Source organism: Leucopleurus acutus, assembly GCF_964270905.1.
Source record: "Leucopleurus acutus genome assembly, chromosome: 3".
Lineage (NCBI taxonomy): Eukaryota > Metazoa > Chordata > Mammalia > Artiodactyla > Delphinidae > Leucopleurus > Leucopleurus acutus.
This window is the reverse complement of record NC_139145.1, coordinates 162058121-162081223: the sequence shown is the minus strand read 5'-3', so window position 1 is coordinate 162081223 and position 23103 is coordinate 162058121. Positions and strand designations below refer to the sequence as shown.

Sequence of the window (23103 nt, the reverse complement as noted above, 5' to 3'; positions counted from 1 at the left end):
GTGGCCATGGTTCACAGGCCCAGTCGCTCCGCGGCATGTGGGATCTTCCCGGACCGGGGCACAAACCCGTGTCCCCTGCATCGGCAGGTGGACTCTCAACCACTGCGCCACCAGGGAAGCCCAATTTCTTAGTTAAAGCTACTCCTGCCCTCTTATGCAGCTGGGGAGGGGCAGGGCCCAGCCATGCTGGAGTCTCGTCATTGGTACTGGCATCATGCTAAAGGAGGAATATCTTTTGTGTTACTTGGGGGATGTGAATATTGTAGGTCCAAGAGATACAAAATGCAGTTTGAAGAGTTTATAAGTTGGCTTCTGTCCACTCGTCCAGCTTCAAAGCTAATGACAAGTGAAAATCTGAGAATCAGAAAATTCCAAGATAAGGGTGACAGCAGGACACTGAGAGAAAGAATGGAGTAGAGGATCAATGACGGGGTGAATCCTATTTGAGACAGTGGCTCTATCTAGGAATCAAGAGAAACAGGCAGCAGAGAGAGATGAGAAATTACATATGCTTTAACACAGGCAAATGAGATGAACTCAAATGTACCCTGAAGCCAAAAGTGGAATCAAAGTTCAAACCCTCTGGCTCTTAACGTCTTTCCTCTAATTGGCTGGCACTCAGGGAGAAGGAACTTACTTTTCAAACTTCGCTAATACATCTGCTACAATGGTCCGGCTTTCGACGGCTTTATCGACGTGTCCGTTGTACTCAAAGAGCGCAAACATGTTTCTACTGTCCTCCATGGCCAGGCCTCGGATCAGCTTCTCCACCACCTGGAAAACACGGGGACTTCAGCTTCCGAAGCTGTGCTTCTAGAATATGCCTCCATCAGAACCCAGAGGGAGCTGCCAGCAAAAGTGAGGGTCCAAGCAACCTCCCAACACTGTCGTGTACGGAATCTCCAAGGCGCTGTTTTCCCCGGCTCTCTTGAAATCAGTTCTCTCTCTTCCTTGCCAAAGAGAACACAGGTTATTTTGCCCACAGCTAGGGGCAGATGCCGGCCGGTTTCTTGCAAACCCGTAAGCGCGTGAAAACTAAAGCCCGTTTGCCTGATAAATTCACGAACTCACAGCGATTTCCACTGGTATTTCTGCTACACCAGCTTTTCCGGGTTTTACTGCACTATTCCTTTTAGTCAATTGGTTTTACGGTACTAAGTTTAAACTGAAAAAAGAAGGAAAAATGAAAACATGTTCACCCAACGTGCTAGATATTTGTGTGGCAAACAGAAAAACACTGCAGAAGTGAGAGGCTAAACCCTTGTCAGAGCAGACGCAGCTGAGTCAGGTCCGCGATCTCTACTAGGTATCGACTGCTTCTTGGATCAGCAGGATTACGTCTGTTTCCTTGGTTACTGAGCAGCTGAACCATGCCAGCCGCAACTGTGCACGACAGCCAGCCTAACTGCGCCCAGTTTTCCTGACCTAAGTAAGCACGTGGGCAGCTGCGCCTCTCCCTCACCTCCCCGGCTGTGGTGTGGGAGCTGATGGTGATCTTGCAGGAGCCGCCGCCGTGGCAATACACTGTGGACGTCATCTCCTGCCGATGGATCAGCGCTTCGATTTCATCTCGGGAAGGCACAAACTCTCTGCATTTGGTTTTCTTGAGAGATTCGTAAATGAAGAGGGCGTATTTTTCCATCTCGGTTCCTGGAAACTGTTCCCGTATCCTAGGAGCCAAACACTAACTGTTAATTGCAAGATCTGAGGACGGCTGGCTACGGGGAACCGGGCGGCTTCAACGTGCTGCAGACCAACACGGTGAATGGGGTCCCAGTGCAGAGCAAACGCTAGCCGCTTCCCTAGCTCATCCTGGGCTGTTTCAGGACCAAAAAAAAAAAAAAAAAAAGAAGAGAGAGAGAAAATCCAAAGACCAAAGAGCCCAAGTATGACCCGGAGCAACTTCTGCTACGAGCTGACCTCTGCAGAGCTATTAGATTTGAAAGAGCCACGTGCCTCACACTACTGCATGAAAATTCTCTTTCCACAGTTAATCAGAAGCTGAATCAGACAGCCTCTACCTGTTTGATCTGGAACAAACATCCAAGGTTGTTTTCTTTTTTCCCTGTTCACACAGAGTGGTGGTAATTAAATGTATCAACGTCCTACACTTCAGGACATTACACCCAAAGGGACCTGTCCCTGGATCAGCCCCGTGTGGCTTAGAGGGAAAAAGGTCGTCTGTGCCCCGTAAGTCAGCTCGGGTGACCTAGGAGCCCGACCCACACAAGGTGTCTTCTGTTCCAGGTCCAACTTATCCGAACTGTGTCCACCACACTCCCGACGTGAGCAGCGCCGCCCGGGCCACTCGTACCTTCTCAGGTGGAACTTGAGGTACTTGAGGATCCCCCGGCTGGGCAGGAAGGTGCAGCTCAGGCAGGTGAGGATCTGCCAGCTGCACAGGTTGCCCACGCTGCCCGGATGGGGCACCTTGTTGGTCTGTTTGATGAGCTGACAGTAGAGCTCGTCCCGCAGAGGGCGGAGGTCGTGCCCCGTCTGGAGGATGCCCTGGATGATGGGAGTAGGGTCAGACATGGACTCCAGCTGCTGCAGGGAATTGAATATCTTGATGGCTTCATCCTGAAGGGTCGTGTAGCCTTTGTCTTTGAGCACTAGGAGAAGCACAACAAACACGAGTCCCACGAGGCTTTGGAGAAGGTACGATCTGAGCAGCAGACAAGAGGCAGGAACGGGGACCAGAGCTACTTCAGGATGCAGTGCCCACCACCTGCTCTGGACACTCGAACAGCCAAACAGAGGCGCACAAGTAACTGAACTATTTTACTGCACAATAACGCTTACTGAAAAGCTGGTCTGTTGCCAAGCAAGTTCCGCATTTGACATGCAAGACAACCGTTTAAGATCTGGTTCTCCAATAGATTAAAGGTACTCTGCGCTCCTGGGGAGTGCTGGCATGTTTTTTAACACAACAACACGGACATCATTATAACCAACTGACGCTAATATGATAGAGCTAAAGAGTTAACAGGGAAACCACAGCACAGTGTCCCGGGCCCAGGAGGAATTCGGGACTCACGGTTGAGGTTGATGTCTCCGTAGGGCAGGGGCAGGAGTGGGGAGTGCAGGGGCCGGTGGGTGTGGCGCAGGATAGGGTTCCGCTTATAGATCTGCTCCACCACGTCCGCGTTCAGGCAGTTCTCCTTGAGAAGAACAGAGCCGTTAGGGAAAGCCCACGAGCTTATCGTAAGAAACGTACATGTAAAAGGACAAAGCCTTCTGCATCCTCCTGAACGAGAATGTTTTTCACAAGTCACAAAACACCTGTAGCCTAGGGATGGAGGTGGGAATCCAGCATTAATCATCTCAAGCACGAAGATACCCGCAAGCCACGTTTGATGACAAATCACTCACACACACACACACACACATTTTTCTTACACAGCTCATCCTCTTTCTTTGATTTGCATATTTTCCCATGTTATTGAAAAATTTTCTCTCTGGAAATTATATATACTGAAAAAAATTAAACTTTTCTTGCTAATTATTTAGCCATAAATCATTTGGCCAAATCATGTCAACCTTGTCTGTAATTCATTTAAAAAATACATTTTGCTAGCTCTCTCATTGGTCTTTTGTATCCTCCCCCTGAAAACGACACGTTAATACATTATCAGCGAGACTGTTCTTCCTAGGGCCTCCTTTCTCACTCCTGAAATTTAAGAGCTCCTCTCAGAGAATTTCATCATGTATTTATGTTCCTAAAGCATTAATTTGGGATCTGAAAAAGCCAAAGTTACTTTTAGAACTTTAAATCAACAGAAAAGTTGGAGGAGAGGCAATGAATCATTCTATCGTGGCAAGTTCATTTCTGCTATGAAACTTTTTCAATAATACCCAATTGAAAACCAGAAAGAAATATGTTTTAATCACTTAAAAAATTGGTATGGATTTATTCAGGGCAACCTGTCTCATTTCTTAAGAAGCATTGCTTCATATCCAAAAATTCTATTTACTCTTTTAATGTCTGATTTCAAATGAATTAGTAAATATATTTGTCTCATTTCTTAAGAAGCACTGTTTCAACATTTAAAACTCTATTTACTCTTTAATGTCTGATTTCCAATGACTTAGCAAATATATGGGTAAATAAGATATAGCTTTGAAGAGGAAGTTCAGCTGATATGTGCTTTTTTTCTCTCCTTTTTCACAAGAAAGCTTCAACAAATTCATTTTTTTAAGACTAGAAATGACATCATTAGTTTCAAGCTCCTTGGGCTCCAGGGACAGCTCTGCAGTTTGTAGGATAACTGACCTGCAGGAATTTGGCTCCAAACACCCAGAAAACATGTCATTTTGGAATCAAGAGGCTGACTTGAATTTGGTGGGTAATAATACACTACCGATATATTAGACCCTCTCCCACCTTTACAAAAGACGCGGTTTGCCTCCTGGATCTAATTCGCTTATTTCCTTTGATGTACATCAGTAAATAAATACCCGCCTCACTATCATTCTGGCATCTTTTCTGTCACAGCTCTGGCTCTTTCCTTTGCATAGGGAACCTGCCTACATGGATAACTTGGAGGAACAGAATAAAAATAATTCCCTTGACCTGCGTCTGCATCAGGGGCTGACCAGCTAACTGAGCAATGCAACCAGAATATCCCATGTCTCTGTTTCCATGCCTGGAAAATGAGCGCCGTGTTCCCTGTTCACGGCTGCCGTTTAATGGTTCATTCGTTTGCTTGTTCATTCATTCGATTCACACTCACAGCCACTAATCTTCATAAACAGGGAATTACAACTGAACAAGTTCAGTGTTGGTCCAGAGACCTGGGAGCTTCTTCTGTGAGTTTGGAGGCACCTGATAAGGATTCCAAGCTTTCTAGACCCATGTGGCCTCTTAGTGAATCCACTTGTGTGATCTAGAAACTGCAGTGAAAGCAGAATTATTGTGTTACTTCTAGAAGGTGCCCAAACTGGGCTCAAGTGGAACCTGTGACATGCAGGTTGTCCCCAACACAGATCACACCACGTCCCTGTGACTGGGGAGCCCCACACCCCAAATTACAGACCACTGTCCCTCCGCCTACACAGCTCTACAATCAGGTTTGCCTCAGTGGCGATCCGTAACACCTCCCCAGAGACAAGATAATTTTAGTGTCAAATTTCAATTTGACGTCAATTTTTGCATTTTCTAAATGCAGTCTAGCATTTAGATTTTTAGAAGTCAGGATATACACGAACACGAAATTAACTAAGAGTTAGTTTTGATTACAGAAACGTCTTGATGTTCCCGTGGTGAGAATCTGTGAGCTACTGTGACACACTATGAGCTGGGCTCCCTTGCTCTCACCTTGATATCCTGAATCAGCTGCTGGGTTGGGGTGTCGATCGGGGCCTTGGTGTCCGTCACGTTTTGAATGGCGCTGGACCACCTGGTGGCCTCGTTGAGCAGCTTGGTATAGAGCCGATAGCAATGCTTGCGTCCGTACACGGTGACGTTCCAGTAGCCTGCAACAGCAACGCGCGTGCGCACACACACACACGGCAGCATGAACCTGGGGGAACCAGGGTACTGTCCCCGTACCGGAGTCCCAGAAGTCCAGCACCCAGGCCATCTCCACCTGAGCCCCTTTATTAATTCAATAGCTACTTGCTGATTTCCTCCACGTGCCCTGCCCTGCACTAGGTACCCAAAGACATGTGGAATTTACAGTTATGAAGGGAAGACAAACATTAAAATGATAAGCTCAGAATTATGATAAATATATAATTAGTAACGCCTGCTCTCAAAGAAGGAACAGGCATAAACTAAAGTCCAGTTCGAGGCTCTGGAACAAGAGTGAAAACTCTCCCCTCAGGTTGCCGACTTTCTTTTTCCCTTCCTGTCCCTTGTCTTCCTTTCGTTTAGATTCTCCCTTCAGAAGAAACCACTGTGTAAAGCAAGCAGTCCAGGTGTTCAGACACCAGCCGAAAGTGGAATGGAGTGACTACAGTAAAAAAATACATGAGTATTTTTTGGAACGGAGGAACTGTATTTCAAAAGCACAAAATCACGACTAGCAACAAAAAATCAAAATAAACAACCTAGAAACACCTTTTGTAATACCGAAAGGGAAGAAAAAATCTTACGTGACCGCTTTTTATTATGCTAGGTTATGTTCACCGACAGTCAGGGTTTACCTTTTTAGGCTGCATTATGACTCTCACGGTACAATGGTGAGAAAGACAAAAACACAGGCATAGAAAAATAAGGCTTCCTGTAGGAGAACGTCTGTCTGTTTACATCTCCTTGCCCTTAGAAGAATCTTTCTGCAACCCAATAAATCAGGACCCCTTTACTATGGTTCACATATCAAGTGTTCACATAGCTAACCACGGACAGCCTCAAAAGATAAATCAGCAAAAGAGATTTCTTTTGGGGGGGCGGGAACGTAAACACCCCAGGTAGGAAGCTCACTCCTTCGCTCCGAGCAAACCCACACCTCCTATGACCGGACAGGCCATGTCTCAGGCCCAGCCAGTCCTGAGCACACCACACCGCTTACCTGTCTCTTTGAAGATCTTCTCGTCCGGCGGGACGACTGAACAGAGGCTGTTGAGGACCAGGGTGCCCAACTTCAGAGCATTCTTCTCCGAGCTCTTGTAGTAATCCAAGGAGTTGTGGGTTAGCACAAACCACCGTTTCTTCAGTTTCAGGGAAGACATCTTCGGACTGTTTTTCACTTCTTTGTGCAACCACCCTGGAAAGAAAGAATGAAGGGTCAGCTCAAAACTAGGATGAGAAACTTCACATACCAGGTAACGATTTTGCACCCGGCTTACAAATGGGTTGGATTTCTATATATCTGCTACAAACGGCCACGAACATTTCTTATTTGATGATTTTGAACAATGTCAAGAGGCAAAATGACTCAGAAAAGTGGCTCAAAACGGAAACGGGGCAGATATCCGTGTAAATGAAAACGGGACTCCAGGTAAAAAAGCATCGGTGGCATCACCTCTCACTATAAATTCCTGGCCTTCCACTCTGGTGTCCCCCTTGGATCTCTGCAGCAGTGTTATCCAGTGGTGCATCTCCTCCGGCGTGTCTGCGTTGCAGTGAAGCACCCGGTTGGCCGTGATGATCACAAATGAGTTGGGTCTGAGCAGTGGGGCGAGAAGGAAGCAAAACCTCTTAGCTCCACTGGAATCACCACCCCCGTCTGACCCAAGACAAAATGCCTTTTCCCCAGCTTCTGGGTCACAGGGATAAAAACGGCAGTGCTATGTGTATTTTACGTTAAGGCAAACCTTGCTTATTTCTGTAGCGTTTATTTTATGCCTCATTAACCTTTAAACCTGGAGCAACACATTCTGAAGGTCCTGGAAGGGAAGACATTTCTTAATGCTGAACTTTCCAGATGAAATTCAGTTCCAGGAAGGCTAACTAAGGTGACTGCGAGGGAAAATTTTTTTTTGATGCCTCTCCAAAGTAAATTTCTTCCTGCCTCTGGGTATGGCTTTGGATAATATTTCCGTGGGTGGGTAATGCAACGTCAGATACCAGTGACAGGAGGTCAGTAAATAGGTGTAAGTGGAACATCTCATCCGCTTGATTACGCCTGGTACAAAGAGCCACCTGGGTCCATGCCTTCAACGCAGTCTGACAAGGGTGCATTTCCCAGGCAGGGATAACGTAATAATGGAAATTTACTTTCTCCTGCATCTCTTTTTAGCTGGCAATGCCCTGAGTCTCTCATAGGCTCTTAAACAAGATTTTTCTGTAGTTGGGAAGGAAGAAAGGTGAGCACTTGAGGAAGAGAGAAAAGCCTGGGTAGGGATGGAAGGTTCTCGCATGGATCGTCACGTGCCCAGCCTGCCTGATGTAGGGGTTTAGGAGGAGAGAGACGCAGATCAGAACTTGACTGTCAGAACAAGCATCTGGGCTTTAATCACTGACGTGACACACACGTGTTAAAGGTTCCTGAGCCAGGTATGAGAAGGTGCAGGGTGACTAGTAGAAACAAAGAATCTATGGTTCAGGAGAGCCTTCGTCAACGGTGGGGCGATAGACACCCCGGAATTCTCACTCGGCCCAGGAGACACTATTTTTGTTGTCAATTTGAATACATTTCTATTCTCTCCCTAAAGCTATGTCATTGAAGGCAGAAGTCCATTTTGATCCGTACTCAGAATTCCCAAGCTGCAAAGCAAAGTAGAGATGGGAAAGACGAAGGTCACTGGGTACAGAGACCCCCGAGACCGTCACCGAGGATGATCTGCCTTCAAAGAACAGAACCAAACACATGCTATTCTAAGGGCACAGGTAAGGGAGGCATGTCAAGGAAAATAAATGTTTGTGGTTTAATTTATTAATATTCCACATATAAATTACCATCAAAATCCTTTTCAAATTCATTATTAAATTTTAGAAAGGGGAACTACACCCACCCCTGTGCTGGGATACAGGCATTTTCATCCTGCATGAGCCCCAAGTCTGTCCCTGTATGACTGTCTAAATTAGGTTTCCAAGGTCTCCCCCGCTCCTGACCCCTCCAACCCGCCCGCACTCCAAAGACACCCAGAGAGGAAGACTGCGGATGAGGTCAAACTGGGTACCAAGAAGGAAGTCTCTGACTGCTGGGGTTGACCAGGTGGGAACACACAGCCTAGAGTCATTCCCCAGCCCAGAGCACAGAGCCTGTGGGCGCACGCAGGTATCCAGCAGTTACTTTTGTTAAGAGTCACACCTGAGCTTACCTATCAGGGCTGTCCGAGGCGCACACAGAATCAATTAGCCCCACATCCAAAGTGCCCTGGAAAGAAATGAAAAGCAGAGACACTGAGAGGACCATTCAAGTATAGCACACATCATAACACCCCTAGATGATGACTCTCTAAACAGGCAAACAAAAAAGCCTCCTTTGTGTGTTCACTGCAAAATAGTAGTTATCTAAGGAAACGTCCCCCTTCATTCAGCACAGACAGCCTCTAGACAGGGCAAAATCTACAGTCCATTCATTAAATAAAGTATAAACGAATCTTTCTGTCTTGTTCCTAAAATACTTTCAGTGAAGGGTGTTTACAAACTTCTTTCAATCATACAACTTTTCTGATTTACACTATGATCTACCATCTTATTTTGTAATTGTGAGAAAATCAAACGATCTCTGAAATATGATTTTGTGGCTCTGTTTACGTGCCTGGGTTAGAGTGATGTCAGAAAGAATACAATTTGGAATTCACTATATCCTTTGGAGAAAAGTGTAACGGGCTTCCACGGTTTCATAAAAATTGGAATTTTTTTTGAGGTGGGAGAATAGTAATCTCTTACTACTTACAATCTTCTATAATTTACTCTCTTTTTCTATATGATTTTTAACCAAGATGTTCCCGTTTCTCTCTTTAATTATTATAATTTTTTTTTTTTTTAAAAAAGACTGTCTACAGGGCTTCCCTGGTGGCGCAGTGGTTGAGAGTCCGCCTGCCGATGCAGGGGACGCGGGTTCGTGCCCCGGTCCGGGAAGATCCCACATGCTGCGGAGCGGCTGGGCCCGTGAGCCACGGCCGCTGAGCCTGAGCGTCCAGAGCCTGTGCTCCGCAACGGGAGAGGCCAAAACAGTGAGAGGCCCGCGTACCACAAAAAAAAAAAAAAAAGACTGTCTACAAATTCCCAGTCCCCTCTGGCAGGACGCCTCCCTCCACACCACACCCAGGCTCACGCACCACGGCGTTCTGCGGGTTTGCCTGTTCATCATGCATCTCCCGAATCTCCTGGTCCGTGGATGCGTGGACCTGACTCAGCACGCTAAACCACTGGCTGTGGGGAGGAGAGAGCAATAGTCAAGGGGTGGCCAACCTCCGCATGCAATACCGTGACCCCTTCTCCACATCCTCTGGGAAAGCGACATCCCCTCTGAGCATCCCTCTGGCCCCAAGGACCTCAGTAGACATTTAATAATGATGATGGTAAGTTCCCAGAGAAACTGGCAGCAAAAAATGAAATCCTCAGTTCTACCCACGCACTTAGATCAAGGGTCTTTACTGAAGACATCATTTACAACCTAGGGAACATTCAAGTGCCTTCCCAATTTTACATTCCGAGGTAAGAAGCCCAATGTAAGAGCACCATCTCAGGGTGGCCGCTGGCTGTCTATCTTCCCTGCTCATTTCCAGGCGGGGTTTCCAACCATCTGATAGGATTTCCACTTAAGTGAATAAAACCACAGGAGAGCTGGAGATAGAAAACAACTGCCTGCAGTAGGAAGTAGAAAATTATTTTGCCCAGAGAACTCTTCTATCTTCATTTCAAATGAGTTTTCTCACTTGCAGCCACGTTAGAATCAGATAATAAGAGAAAACATGTCAACTCCAGAAAAGTCAAGCAGAACAAAAGCCATGATGTAACCAGAAACACAATACGTGCTTGAGGAAAATGACCATGAATACCCATCCGTCTGTGTCAGTTCATCCATCCATCGTTTATTAAGCAACTAAAGTGAGAGGTACCAAATGTGAGAGAGATGCTAGGACACCCTTCTCCTGGAGGGGGCTAATCAGACACATATACACGCTCCTATAACTAAGGCAGAGGAGAAAGTACTTGGTACCCTATGGGATATTTAAGTAAAAAATTAATACCTATATTTAAAGGTAAGTCATGTAAGATACTTACGGCAAAGCACTAAAATCTATCTCCTGTGATTCCTGAAGGAGCAAGATGTAACCAAGAGCTTGAAAATACTCAACATATAAAGACTCGTAGGGAGACCAAGGGAAACATCTTAATATGAATTGGTTCATCACTTCTGGTTAACCCGAAGGCAAGACTTCAGTCATTGCTTTATAAAGCTCAAAAGTATCCGAAATCAGACACCGAACAACACAAACCTTCAAAATGCAGGCCACATGGGATCAGACACACACACACAGCCACATAAAATCTGCTGTGCTTTCCATCTGTACAGGTGACCTCCTTAATACAAATCTCACCCCTTAAGTGCAACTTGAAATCTGAAAAGGAATTTTTAAAAATGTGTTCCACTGGTCAGGGCAAAAAGTCCTTGGCTAAAATATTCCAAATGCTAAATTTAGCAGGTTCATTATGGCACAAAACAGACAGGACAGCTGGGCCTATAATTCAGCTGTAAAAGCTGTGGGCATTCCCTGGACCACAAAAAACCACACGTGGTCTCTAGGAGTCCCAGACGGAATGATGGGGCCCTAATTCCAGGTCTGCTTGTTTTTCCAGCTTGTGTCATAATTTATGGATCCAAGAGGGGTTTTAGTTTGTTCCCATGGGAAGAATTATTTTCTTTGCCCTTAATGCTGCTACCATGGTGTTATATCAACACAGAAACATTCAAAGGGCAAGGGGTCGGTCGTAAAGGCCCCGAGAACTCACTAGAAGGTTCTAGTGGTTTTTCTGAGCTGCAAAGTGAAGAAGACAGGCCAAAGGATCTCAGCCTCATAAATCAGAAGGTATTTTCTGGCGTTGCTCAGAGTGGATGCCAGGCATCTCCAACGTGACCCTATACACCCCCAGGGCAGCAGGAACAGAGACAGATGCTCCACTGCGTGACCCTGCCATGCATCACACGGAGAAGCACACAGCAGCTCTGCTTAATTTTGGGCCACATCTCAGCACTGCGACTGAACCAAGGTCCAGAAAAGTCGGACAACTTGCCCCAGCCAATGAGGGACACCACCGTCCTCCGAGCTCAGTCAGAAATCTAAGCTCCTTAAGAAGCTTCGTGCCTCCATTCAATAGAATTGACCTTGCGTTACTTTACAGATTACACTACCTTTTCTCTGTACCTCAGTCTCCTATTCTGTAAAACTGGATAACGGTGATACGCTCTATAGGGTTGTTGTGAGAATGAAATGAGTTAACATAGGTGAAGCATTTTGGAACACTGCCTGCAATACAGTAAGTTCCCTAAGTGTTAACTATCTCTTCCAGCCGATGGAACTCTTCACTATCAAGGCCTTAAGCACCCTCCCAACGCCACAGTCCTAGCATTTATTTGAACGGCCAAGGGTTAATGTTCCTGTTTTTTCAACCCTTAAGCAAACAGAAGCTGCTCCCTTTCAAAGCTCAGAAGCTTCCAGAGGGTGGCTTTCAACTGTGTGTAGCAGCACAATTTACATATGCTGCTGGTGACAATAAAAGCCTGAGTGTAAGTAACAAGGGGTCTCTCCAGTGGCATGTGAAGCTGGAAATCTGTGTGCTTACTGTATGGAACACAGTGCCCAGGGAAAGAGTCCCCAGGAGACAAGGACATCCATCTCTTCCGACTCTCAGTTCTTCAACCATCCTAAGAGAAAAACCCAACTAGAAAATCAACTAAAATCTTTTCAGCACCAGTAGGCTCAAGAGTGATCCGTGTGATGTCCGGGCCTGCACAGGAGCGAGGATGTAGTTATGACCAAGTCGACAGCACAGCGCCTCACCTGGCATCTTCTGGGGATTCAGCGATCAGGTGGAAGGTCCTATCAGTCATAATGATGTCAATCCCGTTTTCTTTGCTGGTGTTATCTATGATCTCCCTGCAAAGGGACACAAGCACCAAACGCAAATCAGGAACACAGAATTCTTAATGAGGGGCAAGAAAAGAAATTTCACCGTAACTGAAAAATCAGATACCAACACTTCCGCCTTGATTTTCTGCTTTTAGAAACGATGAAGACCCTTGTGGCCCCTAGGGGGAGGCAGGCTTTTCTCTCTCCAGAAAGGTGATCTGCTCTGTGTGTGTGTGTGTGTGTGTGTGTGTGTGTGTGTGTGTGTCTAGATCTCAATCCCATCTTGATCTCATCCTAACACTCTCTAAACAACACTGGAGGTTTAAACTCAGGGCACCAGGTTAAGATCAGGGTAAAACACAAGCAGCTGTTCGGATGGGACCAGAGGTGGTGATCTATTTTGTGAAGAAATGTGCTGGGGATACAGCCAGCTTGCTTTGTCAGCTGAAGTAGTACAGCTGTTCACAGTTATTTTACAACTACGATATTAAGCAGTCTGGTTAAAAAAAGAAAAAAGATTGTATGACTTTTTAGCTAGAATCACTGAGATGAGATAAAATATTTTTTAAAAAACCAGGAAGATCAGAATTCAGAGAGGAGTCTGTGATCTTCCTGGGAGTGGAAGGAGAGAGGTGGCCCCGGCTGGCGGTGGGGGTGGGTGATAAGCATGGGAGCCCCTGGAGTAGGACAATAATCCCCAGGGGAAAACTGTCCAGACCACGTCATCCTGGACCAGCCAATCTGCTTCCTGAGAACTCAGCTACCTTGCGTGTAAAACGACGCGGTGTCGTGGCTCTGAACCACAGCGGTCCATCAGAATCCTGGGAAACGTTCAGAAAACCCAGCTTCCTAGGGTGGAGCCCAGGGACTCGCATTTATAAAAAGCTTCCCTGGAAATGGGGGAGTGATGATACTACCAGGGCACCGAAAAGAGTCTGGAAATGACAGGATAAATGAGGTGGGAGCTTTAATAATAGATGGTGAGTGAAAGAAAAGATGAAGGGGGTGGTGTATAAATTGAAAGAGACTTGAGCAATCTGTCATCCAATTAAAAATTATGAACCTTATTTGGATTCTGATTTGAAAAAAGAAACCAACCCAAACCAACAAGAACACTATCGCCGCCATGTATAAGATAACTGGGGAAATTTGAACAATGACCAGAGTTTGGACGGTAGAAGGAGCTCATGTTCCTTTTTAAATGTGATCATGATATTGTGACTATATATTAAAAAAGGTCTTGATCCTTCAGTGTGTACTAAATATTTACAAGTGAAATTATATGACGTTAGGACTTGCTTTAAAAAATGTAGTTTGTAGGGGGGCAGTGCTGGGTAGGGTCACAGATGAAACACCACTGGCCATCGGCGGGCAACCACTGAAAGACGGGAAATGGACACACAGATCTCATTCCAGTCTCCTACCGACGCTTGCCTATGATTGACATTTTCTATAATAAAAAATATATTTTTTTCTGTAATAAACTTCAAAATATAAAATAAATAAAAAACTCTTAACGATGGTGAAACCTTAACAACTCATTGCTTTTTCTCTACAGAATGTGACCAACAGCTGAGGAAGGGCTAACACTTCCTTACCTCTGTAATTTTCACAGAACACCTGGAGAATAGGGCTGCATTAAGCATGTGTTTGCTACAGAGTGAGTAGCAAAAGGGACATGCAGAAATACACGGGTGAAATTCACGATCACAATTCTGTCTCTCAGCCTCCTGGCATCTGTGGCCCCCCTCCTGCAGGGTGAAGAGAGGGCCAACGCAGTATGCGGGGCCAGGGGAGGACTGCAGGAGGCACAGAGCTACGCCATGCTGCTGAAACTTGTAGGACTCAGATGCAAACTCCCACAAACTCATCTGACTACGGAGCATGGTTTCCTAAGGAACCTCAAAGGGGCAGCCTTGAAAAGTCTGATACTCTGCTGTCTGCACTTCACAATTTGGCCTTAAAATTAAATACAAAGAAGACTTTCTTCCCTTGAGTAAACGTCCCGCTTTCCAATGAATCATTTTCTAAAGTTTCTAATGCTGGCTAAGCAGGAACCATATGTCGCTTTCAGGTCTACGACTTCAGGAGTTAATTTGGTCTCTCAAAGCTTATTTTTACCCGTGTGCTGAAAATGTATGGTTGCTCAGTTTGAGTGGAGTGTGGCTACACCAAAATAAATTCTATGCTTAGTATCTATTTACCCAAGAAAACAAGCTGCCCCTCAATTCCCAACGTTTTCTGAAAACCTCACTTAATTTTTAACAAATAGGCCCTCAGTGGTTCAATGCTTTGGTTCTATAAGAAGGTGGCAAAATGGAATTCCCCAGAGGTCCAGTGGTTAGGACTCAGCACTTTCACTGCCGTGGGCCTGGGTTCGATCTGAGGCCAGGGACCTAAGATCCCACAGGCTGAGCGGCATGGCCAAAAAAAAAAAAAAAAAAGTGGCAGAAAAAGGGGGTGTGTTGGATTCAAACACCAGCTCTGTTGCTCTCATTGTTGGGTATGAAGAGGCTAGTATACCCAACAAAGGTGGAAGACAAATGATTCATTTCACACACCTCCCGACTGGCTGTCTGCTCCCAATTTAGCCATCTGTTGGCTATAGCTGGGCTTGGAGAAGAATTAAAAGTGATAGATTGACCCATAAAAGGATGACAAGATGCTCAACCAGTCGCTCAATACCCACACCACGATTCCTGTGTACCGCCAATGACGTTTCCAAAGAGCTAGTTTTATGTCCAACTAGCATCCTATAACCCAGAACTGAATGTCTGAAAATTCACAAAAAGTGAATTTCACAGAGGAAGTTTTACTTCCCTGATTTCCTAATAATTCAACCCACTGAAAGGAATGATGAGGACACACCGAGTACCTCTTACAATCTACTGCTTCAAAGAACTTGCCCCAGACAGCTTGTAGGCAGGGACTTAACTGATGAAGCAGCCCCGAGCCCCGGTCAGCAGCCCTGGCCAGGGCTCATCAACATACTTGGCTGTCCGGACTTCCACGGTGCCCTTGAGCTTTTCCTCGCTGTCGTTCTCAAAGTACATCAGCTTGGCCTGGCGGAGGACGAACCAGCGCTTCTTCCAGTTTCTCCTGGACAGCGTGGAGGAGCCGCCGCCCTTCTTGTGCAGCCAGCCTTGCTTGAGGGCCTCCTGCTTGGAGCGGAACCACAGGAAGGTTTCGTCCTTGAGGACGCACCAGCGGCGTTTCCAGGTGTTCATGAGGCCACCTGTCTCCCCAGGGTTGGGGAGGAAGGGGTTTAAGAAAATCCGTCATATTGGATCATACGATCAGTAGGTCTTCAGGTCCAGCCCCTCCTTAACTTTGCACCAAATGACCCGCCCTCAGACACCCACCGATGACGGGTGAGCGCACTGCTGGGTCGTGTTCAGGGGGCACTGGGCAGGTGTCACACTGGCTTGGCTGGATTACACAAGAACGCTTCCTTTTCTCCAAAGCAGCTCCTACTCACTTAGCTGAGAAATCCTGGCGAGGGGCTTAAAAGCAAGACCAGTCAGGGACTGATACTCTAACCCCGGGTTGAGGCGGGACCACGGACGGGAGGACCACGGACGGGAGGCGGGGGACAACCGCTTCCATATGGCTGGATCATGCTTCTGTCCAAACACCGCAGGAAGGGGAAATGAGTTTAAAATGTGTCAAAGTTGACACATTCCTTCCTTGTTTAGTCAGTGTGAGGAACAAACTTTATCAGTGACTCCAGAGTTTAGCAATAAACCCTAACTTACATCGGGAAAGAAAAGCATTATCATCTGAAAATGGCTTCTTTGTATAAGGTATAAATTTAGAATACGAGACAAAGTAAGACTCCAAACCAAACTGTGACACTACCTTAAAAATGAGAATTTAGCTGTAATTTATTTTAGTGGAAAACTTTTTTTGGTGGAGACAAATTAGACAAGGATATACAGACATTATTTCTATACAGAATATATTTCTAATACTCTTCTAGCAGGATAATTTTATTTTAGTTATTCTAGATTCCCCAGGGATGCTCAAAGAGTGACATCTTACAACCATGATTCAAAAATCTGCTTCAACGAACCCACTGAAGAATAAATGCTGCATCTACTTCACTAATTATCAAGTGTCCACAAGTTATTTTTTTGATCAGCCAATAATAAAAATAAAGAACATTTAAACGTGGATACTGAAAGTAAGTATAAAGAAAATGCCTTCCGTTTACAGATTAGAAATAAATTTAAAACAGACCTTCTAAGATTAATTTTTTCAGTGGTTGCTTCAATGATTACAGATCTCAACTTCACAGTGGAACAGAAGATGCAAAGACAGCCCTGGTTTCTCTTTGCAGTGCACGGCGCACTCGCTTCGCCGGGTTTTACAGACCGCTGCCCTTTCTCGTATCTACAGCACTTCCTGCTCACCTAGTTGAGAAGCCTTTGTGATCACACCAAACGCCAGAGCTGTTTCCTAACAAACAGCAAACTTGCCAGGGGGTACCAGAAGGAAACTGTTTTTTTTTCCTTCTTGATTTGCGGCTTTAATCTCGGTTTCTCAAAACAAGCCAAGAGGAAACTGTAGTACAAAGTTATCCTATTATCTTATCGTCTTTGGATGATAAAGGTTATTCACAGCTGTTTCAAAGACACAGATTACAACAGTCATCCCAAGAGCCCTCACCCACCAGTCACTCTGCTGCTCTTACGTTATTGATGGGACTCACTCCCAGCCCTGCCCCCCCCCCCAATTCCGGGTGTTCCCTTCGTAGTTCATCTAGAGAATTTGATCAACGCTCTTAGTTTCGTGACTGTAAACACCTTTAGTAGTAGTAGGCTGGTGCAAACTCATCTACGCTCACAAAATAGGATCTGGTGGTTGGTTAGATTTTCCTTATCATTGGTTTCTTTGAAACTTTTGGTCATAACTTTAAGGCTTTATTAAACATTAAATGGTAATGTATCAGAGATTAAGTGGTGATGCAGTTACACAATAACTCTTTGTTTTATTAAGAGATGAGTGTGCCAAAACTTCACTTGCTTACCTTCTTGAGCTCTTAATGCTTTAATCTTGGGATTTTAGCGCTCTGAATGTATCTTTACTTTTTCCTAATCTTATTTGTTTTAATCAGACAATTATACAATAAAAGAATGCCATATATTATAAATAAGAGTGATTTACGGGGAATTTTTGAGCTAACTTAGGGAACAAGATTAATTAGGGGGAGAAGAAAATATATGACTAATAAAAAGCTTTATTTATTCTGAGAAATGCATGAGAAAATCTTAAAATGCTATGATTAGATACTTATTGGGGTTATTAGGTTCTGATTTGTGATTATATCTTTTTTTTTTTTTTTTTTTTTTTTTTTTTTTTTTTTTTGCGGTACGCGGGCCTCTCACTGCTGTGGCCTCTCCCGCCGTGGAGCACAGGCTCCGGACGCGCAGGGCCAGCGGCCACGGCTCACGGGCCCAGCCGCTCCGCGGCATGTGGGATCCTCCCGGACCGGGGCACGAACCCGCGTCTCCTGCATCAGCAGGCGGACCCCCAACCACTGCGCCGCCAGGGAAGCCCCTGTGATTATATCTTTTCCTTCATCCAATGAACACTCGATTATTCGGTTAGAATTTCTCAATCTTTTTCATTCCAACGCTCCTACAAGAATTCCCATCAACCAGTGACCCTGGCCAATAGGAAGCTCTCCCCTAAAAATAAACCTGGAGGGGTTTCTGTGAGCACCTGGGGGATCTGAGGCTGAGAACAGCAGAACTTTGAAAAGCAAATGAATGATGTTAGCAGTTAGACAGACATTGAAGACGGGGGGAAAAAAATGAAAAGGAGAAGACATAGATGAAGAAGAGAAAAAAATATTAAGGGCAAAAGAGATACCAGAAAAGATAAATATGCCAACAGAAGAGAGAAGCAAAGGCAAAGAACAGAAGAAACAGGGAAAGGGAACCCAGAATAAAAAGGTTTTCATGGGGGAAGAAGAAAAGGAAAAGGGAAGAAAGAAAGATGGCAGCAGAAAAGAAAGTGAAGAAAAGGCTCAGAGAAAACATAAAAATCTTGAACCATCTGGGGACAATGGATCTTGTTATCTCTGCCCCATCCCCAACATTTGGCCTCTTTCCCCTCATGGAGTCGAGGGCCGTGTGAGAAACCAATCCGCTCTTTAGATAACCCGCATAAAACTCCTACCAAAAATTTGTGCCGATTATGGTTTCTCATGATTCCTGTCCCTGATTTGGAAGTCAAGGTCAAGAACATGAATAAGGCATGGGTACAAGGTCCTGATTAAGTACTTTTCCAGAAGGAGGATGCTTCAAGGTCTCCAAGTATTAAGGTTCAGTACAGTACATTCGAAGTTTCACAGCAATGCAAAAATATGATTAAAAATTCTTATCATGAGCAAGCGATAGACAGTAGGTGTCGCAGGCAGTTTAAGCCAGGGGTGATCCTCTCTCAGATCTTTACTTTCCCATGTATAAGGGTGTCTAATACTCCTGTGGGAGGGAAGAATGCAGCTTCATCATGGTAATGGGCTGCACTAACCCCAGTAGCAACATACATGTGTGTGTGTATGTATGTGTGAGAAAGAGAGAGAGGAAACGATGTGGGAAGGAAGGAAGGAAGGAAGGAAGAAGGAAGGAAAAGAGCACAGATATGAGAGAGACATAGAGGCAACAGGGAGAGAGGGACTGAAAGCGGTGACAGTGGTTGCAGACCCTTTGTCCTAACGCTGCATATGGTCCAGTAGGGTCCCCCACATCACACCACCACGGCATCCTCCATCCACCTAAGAGGACCTCACACCAGGTAAGGGGTATGTGGGATAACTTTCTCAGCCCCCCTCCTTCAGCCTCAGCTTCCCATCACTTCACCCCCTAACCCAGGCACCAGGGTGGCTGCAGGTCATACCTTTCATGTACAGGAAGCTGTGGAAGTAAGGCAGCGTGACACAGCTGTACACAGAGTCCCGCCGGTATGAAAGTTCATCGTCCGTATCAAACCGAGAGTCGAAGTCCTCTTCACTATCTTCAAACTGGACAAGGAGAGACAGAGAGAGCCAACAGTGAGCAAAAAGGACAGAAAACAAGCAAAGGAAATGCCCAGCACAGGTCAACACTGAAAAAGTAAAAACAATGGACAAAGAAGCAACACGCTGCTTCGTCACAGTGCAACGGAGTGTGGTCATCAAAAGAATTCAGAATTACAAAATACTGCCTTCTGGTGTCAAACCGTCAGTTGACTTGATACGTAACACGTGAGACATATTTTAATCCCAAGGCTATGTATTCAAAGTACAACGCTGCTGTTTAAGCGTACAATTTTAATCAAACCATCCAAGAGTTAATTCCCTTTAAGTTACTGTGCTAAAAATGTCTTCAACGACTTCCCTGGCGGCGAAGCGGGTAAGAATCTCCCTGCCAACGTACGGGACATGGGTTCGAGCCCTGGTCCGGGAAGATCCCACATGCTGCGGAGCAACTAAGCTCGTGCGCCACAACTACTGAGCCTGCGCTCTAGAGCCCGTGAGCCACAACTACTGAGACTGTGTGTCACAACTACTGAAGTCTGTGCGCCTAGAGCCCGTGCTCTGCAACAAGAGAAGCCACTGCGATGAGAAGCCTGTGCACCGCAACGAAGAGTAGCCCCCGCTCGCCACAACTAGAGAAAGCCTGCGTGCAGCAACGAAGACCCAAGACAGCCAAAATTAAATAAATTAGTTAAAAAAAATATTCTTAAATAAATAAACAAACAAATAAATACAAATATCTTCAAGCCTTAGAAAGGCAAGGGAGTATTTAACGCACGGACAACGGGAAGAAATAAAAGTAAACTATAAATAAATCCAGAAGCTGGAAAGAGCACGTTCAAGCCCTTAAAGGTTCCTCCCTTACAACCAGAAAAATGTCCTGCAGCGGGCGGGTGAAGCTACCGCCAGGAAAGGTCTCTGAAGTGCCCCTGGCAAGTCTCGTTCCAGTTTAGGGCGGGTCTCATTTCCCAACCTGCTGCAAAGCCAGCACAGACACAGCCAGAGCCTCCACTGAAAATGCCAGTTTTCTTAGGCTTTGGGCAAGACGCAGTTCTGGGTTTTGCGTTCAACCTCCAACAGGCACCAAGTTCCACTTACTTGTGTGACGATCGCTTTCGGCAAGAGAGAGGGGTTTAAGGCCAGCCTTAAGAGCCTGACTTTGGAATCCTGGCCCTTTCTAGGGGGGATGTCTTCATCCAAGGGCTAGTGCAACGGGGGCGAGGATGCAGACAACTTCCACCGCAATGCGGGCAAATCGGGGCCCCGGGAGGACAGCGGGTACTCACCGAGGACTGGGCCCCCTCCGAGCTGAACCGGTAGGCCCCCGAGCTGTTGTAGGTGCCCACGGAGCATCGGTAGTCTGGGGACCACTGGCTGCTGTAGGAGTTGGAGAAGGTCACGCTGCTGCCGGAGGTGACGGCCCCGTCCTCGTAGTCGTCCTGGTCGTAGTTGTAGTCGCCGTCCGGGGAAGGCAGGCCCCCAGGGGTCTGGGGCATGCAGTAGGTGGGCTCCCCGGAGGAGGAGTCGTGCTCCGAAGGGGCCAGCAGCACGGTGCTGTCGGGGTCGGGGCTGGTGGGCACCACGGTGTCGTTCATGTAGGGGTCCTCCTCCGAGGATTCGTCGCTGGTCCGGATGCCACTGGTGCGCTGGTCCGAGTGGCCGTGCTCGCTGGGGTTGGGCGAGTCCTTGAAAGCGTCGTCGTCGGCCTCGAAGCCCTCGTCCACCTCCTCCTCCGGGTAGGGCTGGCTGAAGTTGAAGTTGGGCTTCTCGCCGCAGGCACCCTCAGCCAGGTCGGCCCGCACGCCCACAGACCCGCTCCCCACCGACAGGGAGCGCTCGATGTTGCGGACGCACTCGTCGATCTCGTCGAAGTTGAGCGACTCCAGGAACTCCTGGGCGGCGCGGCAGGCTTCGTCCTCCAGCCGCCGCAGCTCCTCGTCCCGCAGCTGCTGTAGCTTCTGCAGGGAGGCCTCGGTCAAGGACAGCTCCTGGCGTTCCTTCACGCGCTGCAGGTCCTCGATTTCCTTCTCCAGGCGCAGGATCTCTTCCACCTGCTTGTTCTCCTTCTGCTTCTCCAGCTCCCGGGTCAGCTCGGCCTCCCTCTGACTCTTCTGCAAGGCTTCCTGTTCCCGCTGCTTCCTCGCTGCTTCCTCCTGGACACAGAGGAAGGAAGGGGTCAGGTCAGGAAGTGACACTACGGAGAGTGCGGGCAGCGGCCCTCCTTTGGGATGAGATGTGCTTGCCGGGGGCTGAACTGCATCCCTCCCTCCCCCAAATCGCTATGTGAGGCCCCAACCCCCAGTCCCCTCGGGATATGTCTGGATTTGGAGCAGGGCCTTTAAAGAGGTGATGAAGTTACAATGAAGCCGTGAGGTAGGGCTCTAACCCAACTGACTGGTGTCCTTATAAAGAAGAGGGGATTGGGACACACGCACGGGGCACTGGGGAAGCAGGTACGCAGGTGCAAGACCACGTGAGGACACAGCAAGTTACAGAGAGAGGCTTAAGAAGAAACCAACCCTGCCAACACGTTGATCTTGAACCTTTAGCCTCCAGAATTGTGAGCCAATCAATTTCTGTTGTTTACTCTGCCCAGGCTGTGCTACTTATGTTATAGCAGCCCGAGCAAACTAATATAGTGATTACACTGGTCTAGAGCTATCATGCCGTCGTGATTCACACTGAAACCTTAAGACATTCACACACTTTTACCCAATTGTAATGGGTTAGAAACTGCAGCATAAACATCTCCTCTAAAATTCTTCCTCCTGTATATTTATTTTAGCTTTGAATCCTTCTCCCTACATCTTTACTTTAGTTTCAAATCACTGAGGCAAAGTGTTTGAACTGGGAAGGTAACAGACAAGCTGTCATGTTGTCGCGGCATTCTTCACCTGTTGGGCGCGGAGCTCAGCTTCTCTTCGTTCCCTCTCTCTTTCTCTGAAAACAGTCAAGAAAAAAAGACAGTGAAAATAAACGAAAGCAATGGAAAAAAATCCGACCCCCGCTTTTCAGAGAGCGAACTTTTTAACAGAAGCTTTGCAAAAGACAACTTAGAAGTGTGAAGGAGGGATAGGGTCTCTTACTTTGGCAATATACCTATTCTTTGCCTGAATAAAAATACCACAAAACTGGGTCTTCGACGCCGCTAAGGAATTTTATCTGAGCCACCAAGCGTTATCGTTTCAAACTGCAGGTTCCTGCGAAGCTGGATATAGAGCATAAAAACGCCAGAGGTGTCCTCCTGTCTGTTTCATCCGAGCCAAGAAAGGTCCCATACCTTTCCTCCTCCTCCCGCTTCCTCTTTTCTTCTTCCGCCCGTTTCCTCTTTTCCTCCTCTGCCCGTTTCTCTGCCAGCAGCTGTTTGTAAACTCTGCGGGCAATCTGACCTCGGAGTTGCTTCTGGAAAACCACGGCTGCTTTTCTCAGGTGCAAAAACCTCCTCCGCAGAAGGAATGCTCTGTAATTCTTCTGTATAATCACTACACAATAAAGGACCTTCTTGTATTGCTTTCTGAAAATGAGAACAGAAAACAGCACAACAGAATAACTGTGGAGGTAATGAGGCTTCGAGCTCTTTACACGAGTTTACGTTAATGTTACAAGACAAGACA

The 23103-nt window shown here is 46.5% G+C and overlaps 1 protein-coding gene across 1 annotated transcript in view; it reads right to left on the bottom strand.

The window, feature by feature from the left end:
* MYO10 (myosin X) overlaps positions 1 to 23103 on the bottom strand; it is a 218403-nt gene that overhangs the window by 5810 nt on the left and 189490 nt on the right. The window contains 15 exon segments of the mRNA XM_082836186.1: positions 638 to 774; positions 1463 to 1670; positions 2315 to 2612; positions 3038 to 3161; positions 5318 to 5475; positions 6513 to 6707; positions 6966 to 7108; positions 8707 to 8762; positions 9673 to 9766; positions 12400 to 12495; positions 15460 to 15703; positions 19372 to 19495; positions 20776 to 21642; positions 22384 to 22429; positions 22770 to 23003. Coding sequence (XP_082692312.1) covers positions 638 to 774; positions 1463 to 1670; positions 2315 to 2612; positions 3038 to 3161; positions 5318 to 5475; positions 6513 to 6707; positions 6966 to 7108; positions 8707 to 8762; positions 9673 to 9766; positions 12400 to 12495; positions 15460 to 15703; positions 19372 to 19495; positions 20776 to 21642; positions 22384 to 22429; positions 22770 to 23003 — 3024 coding nt within the window.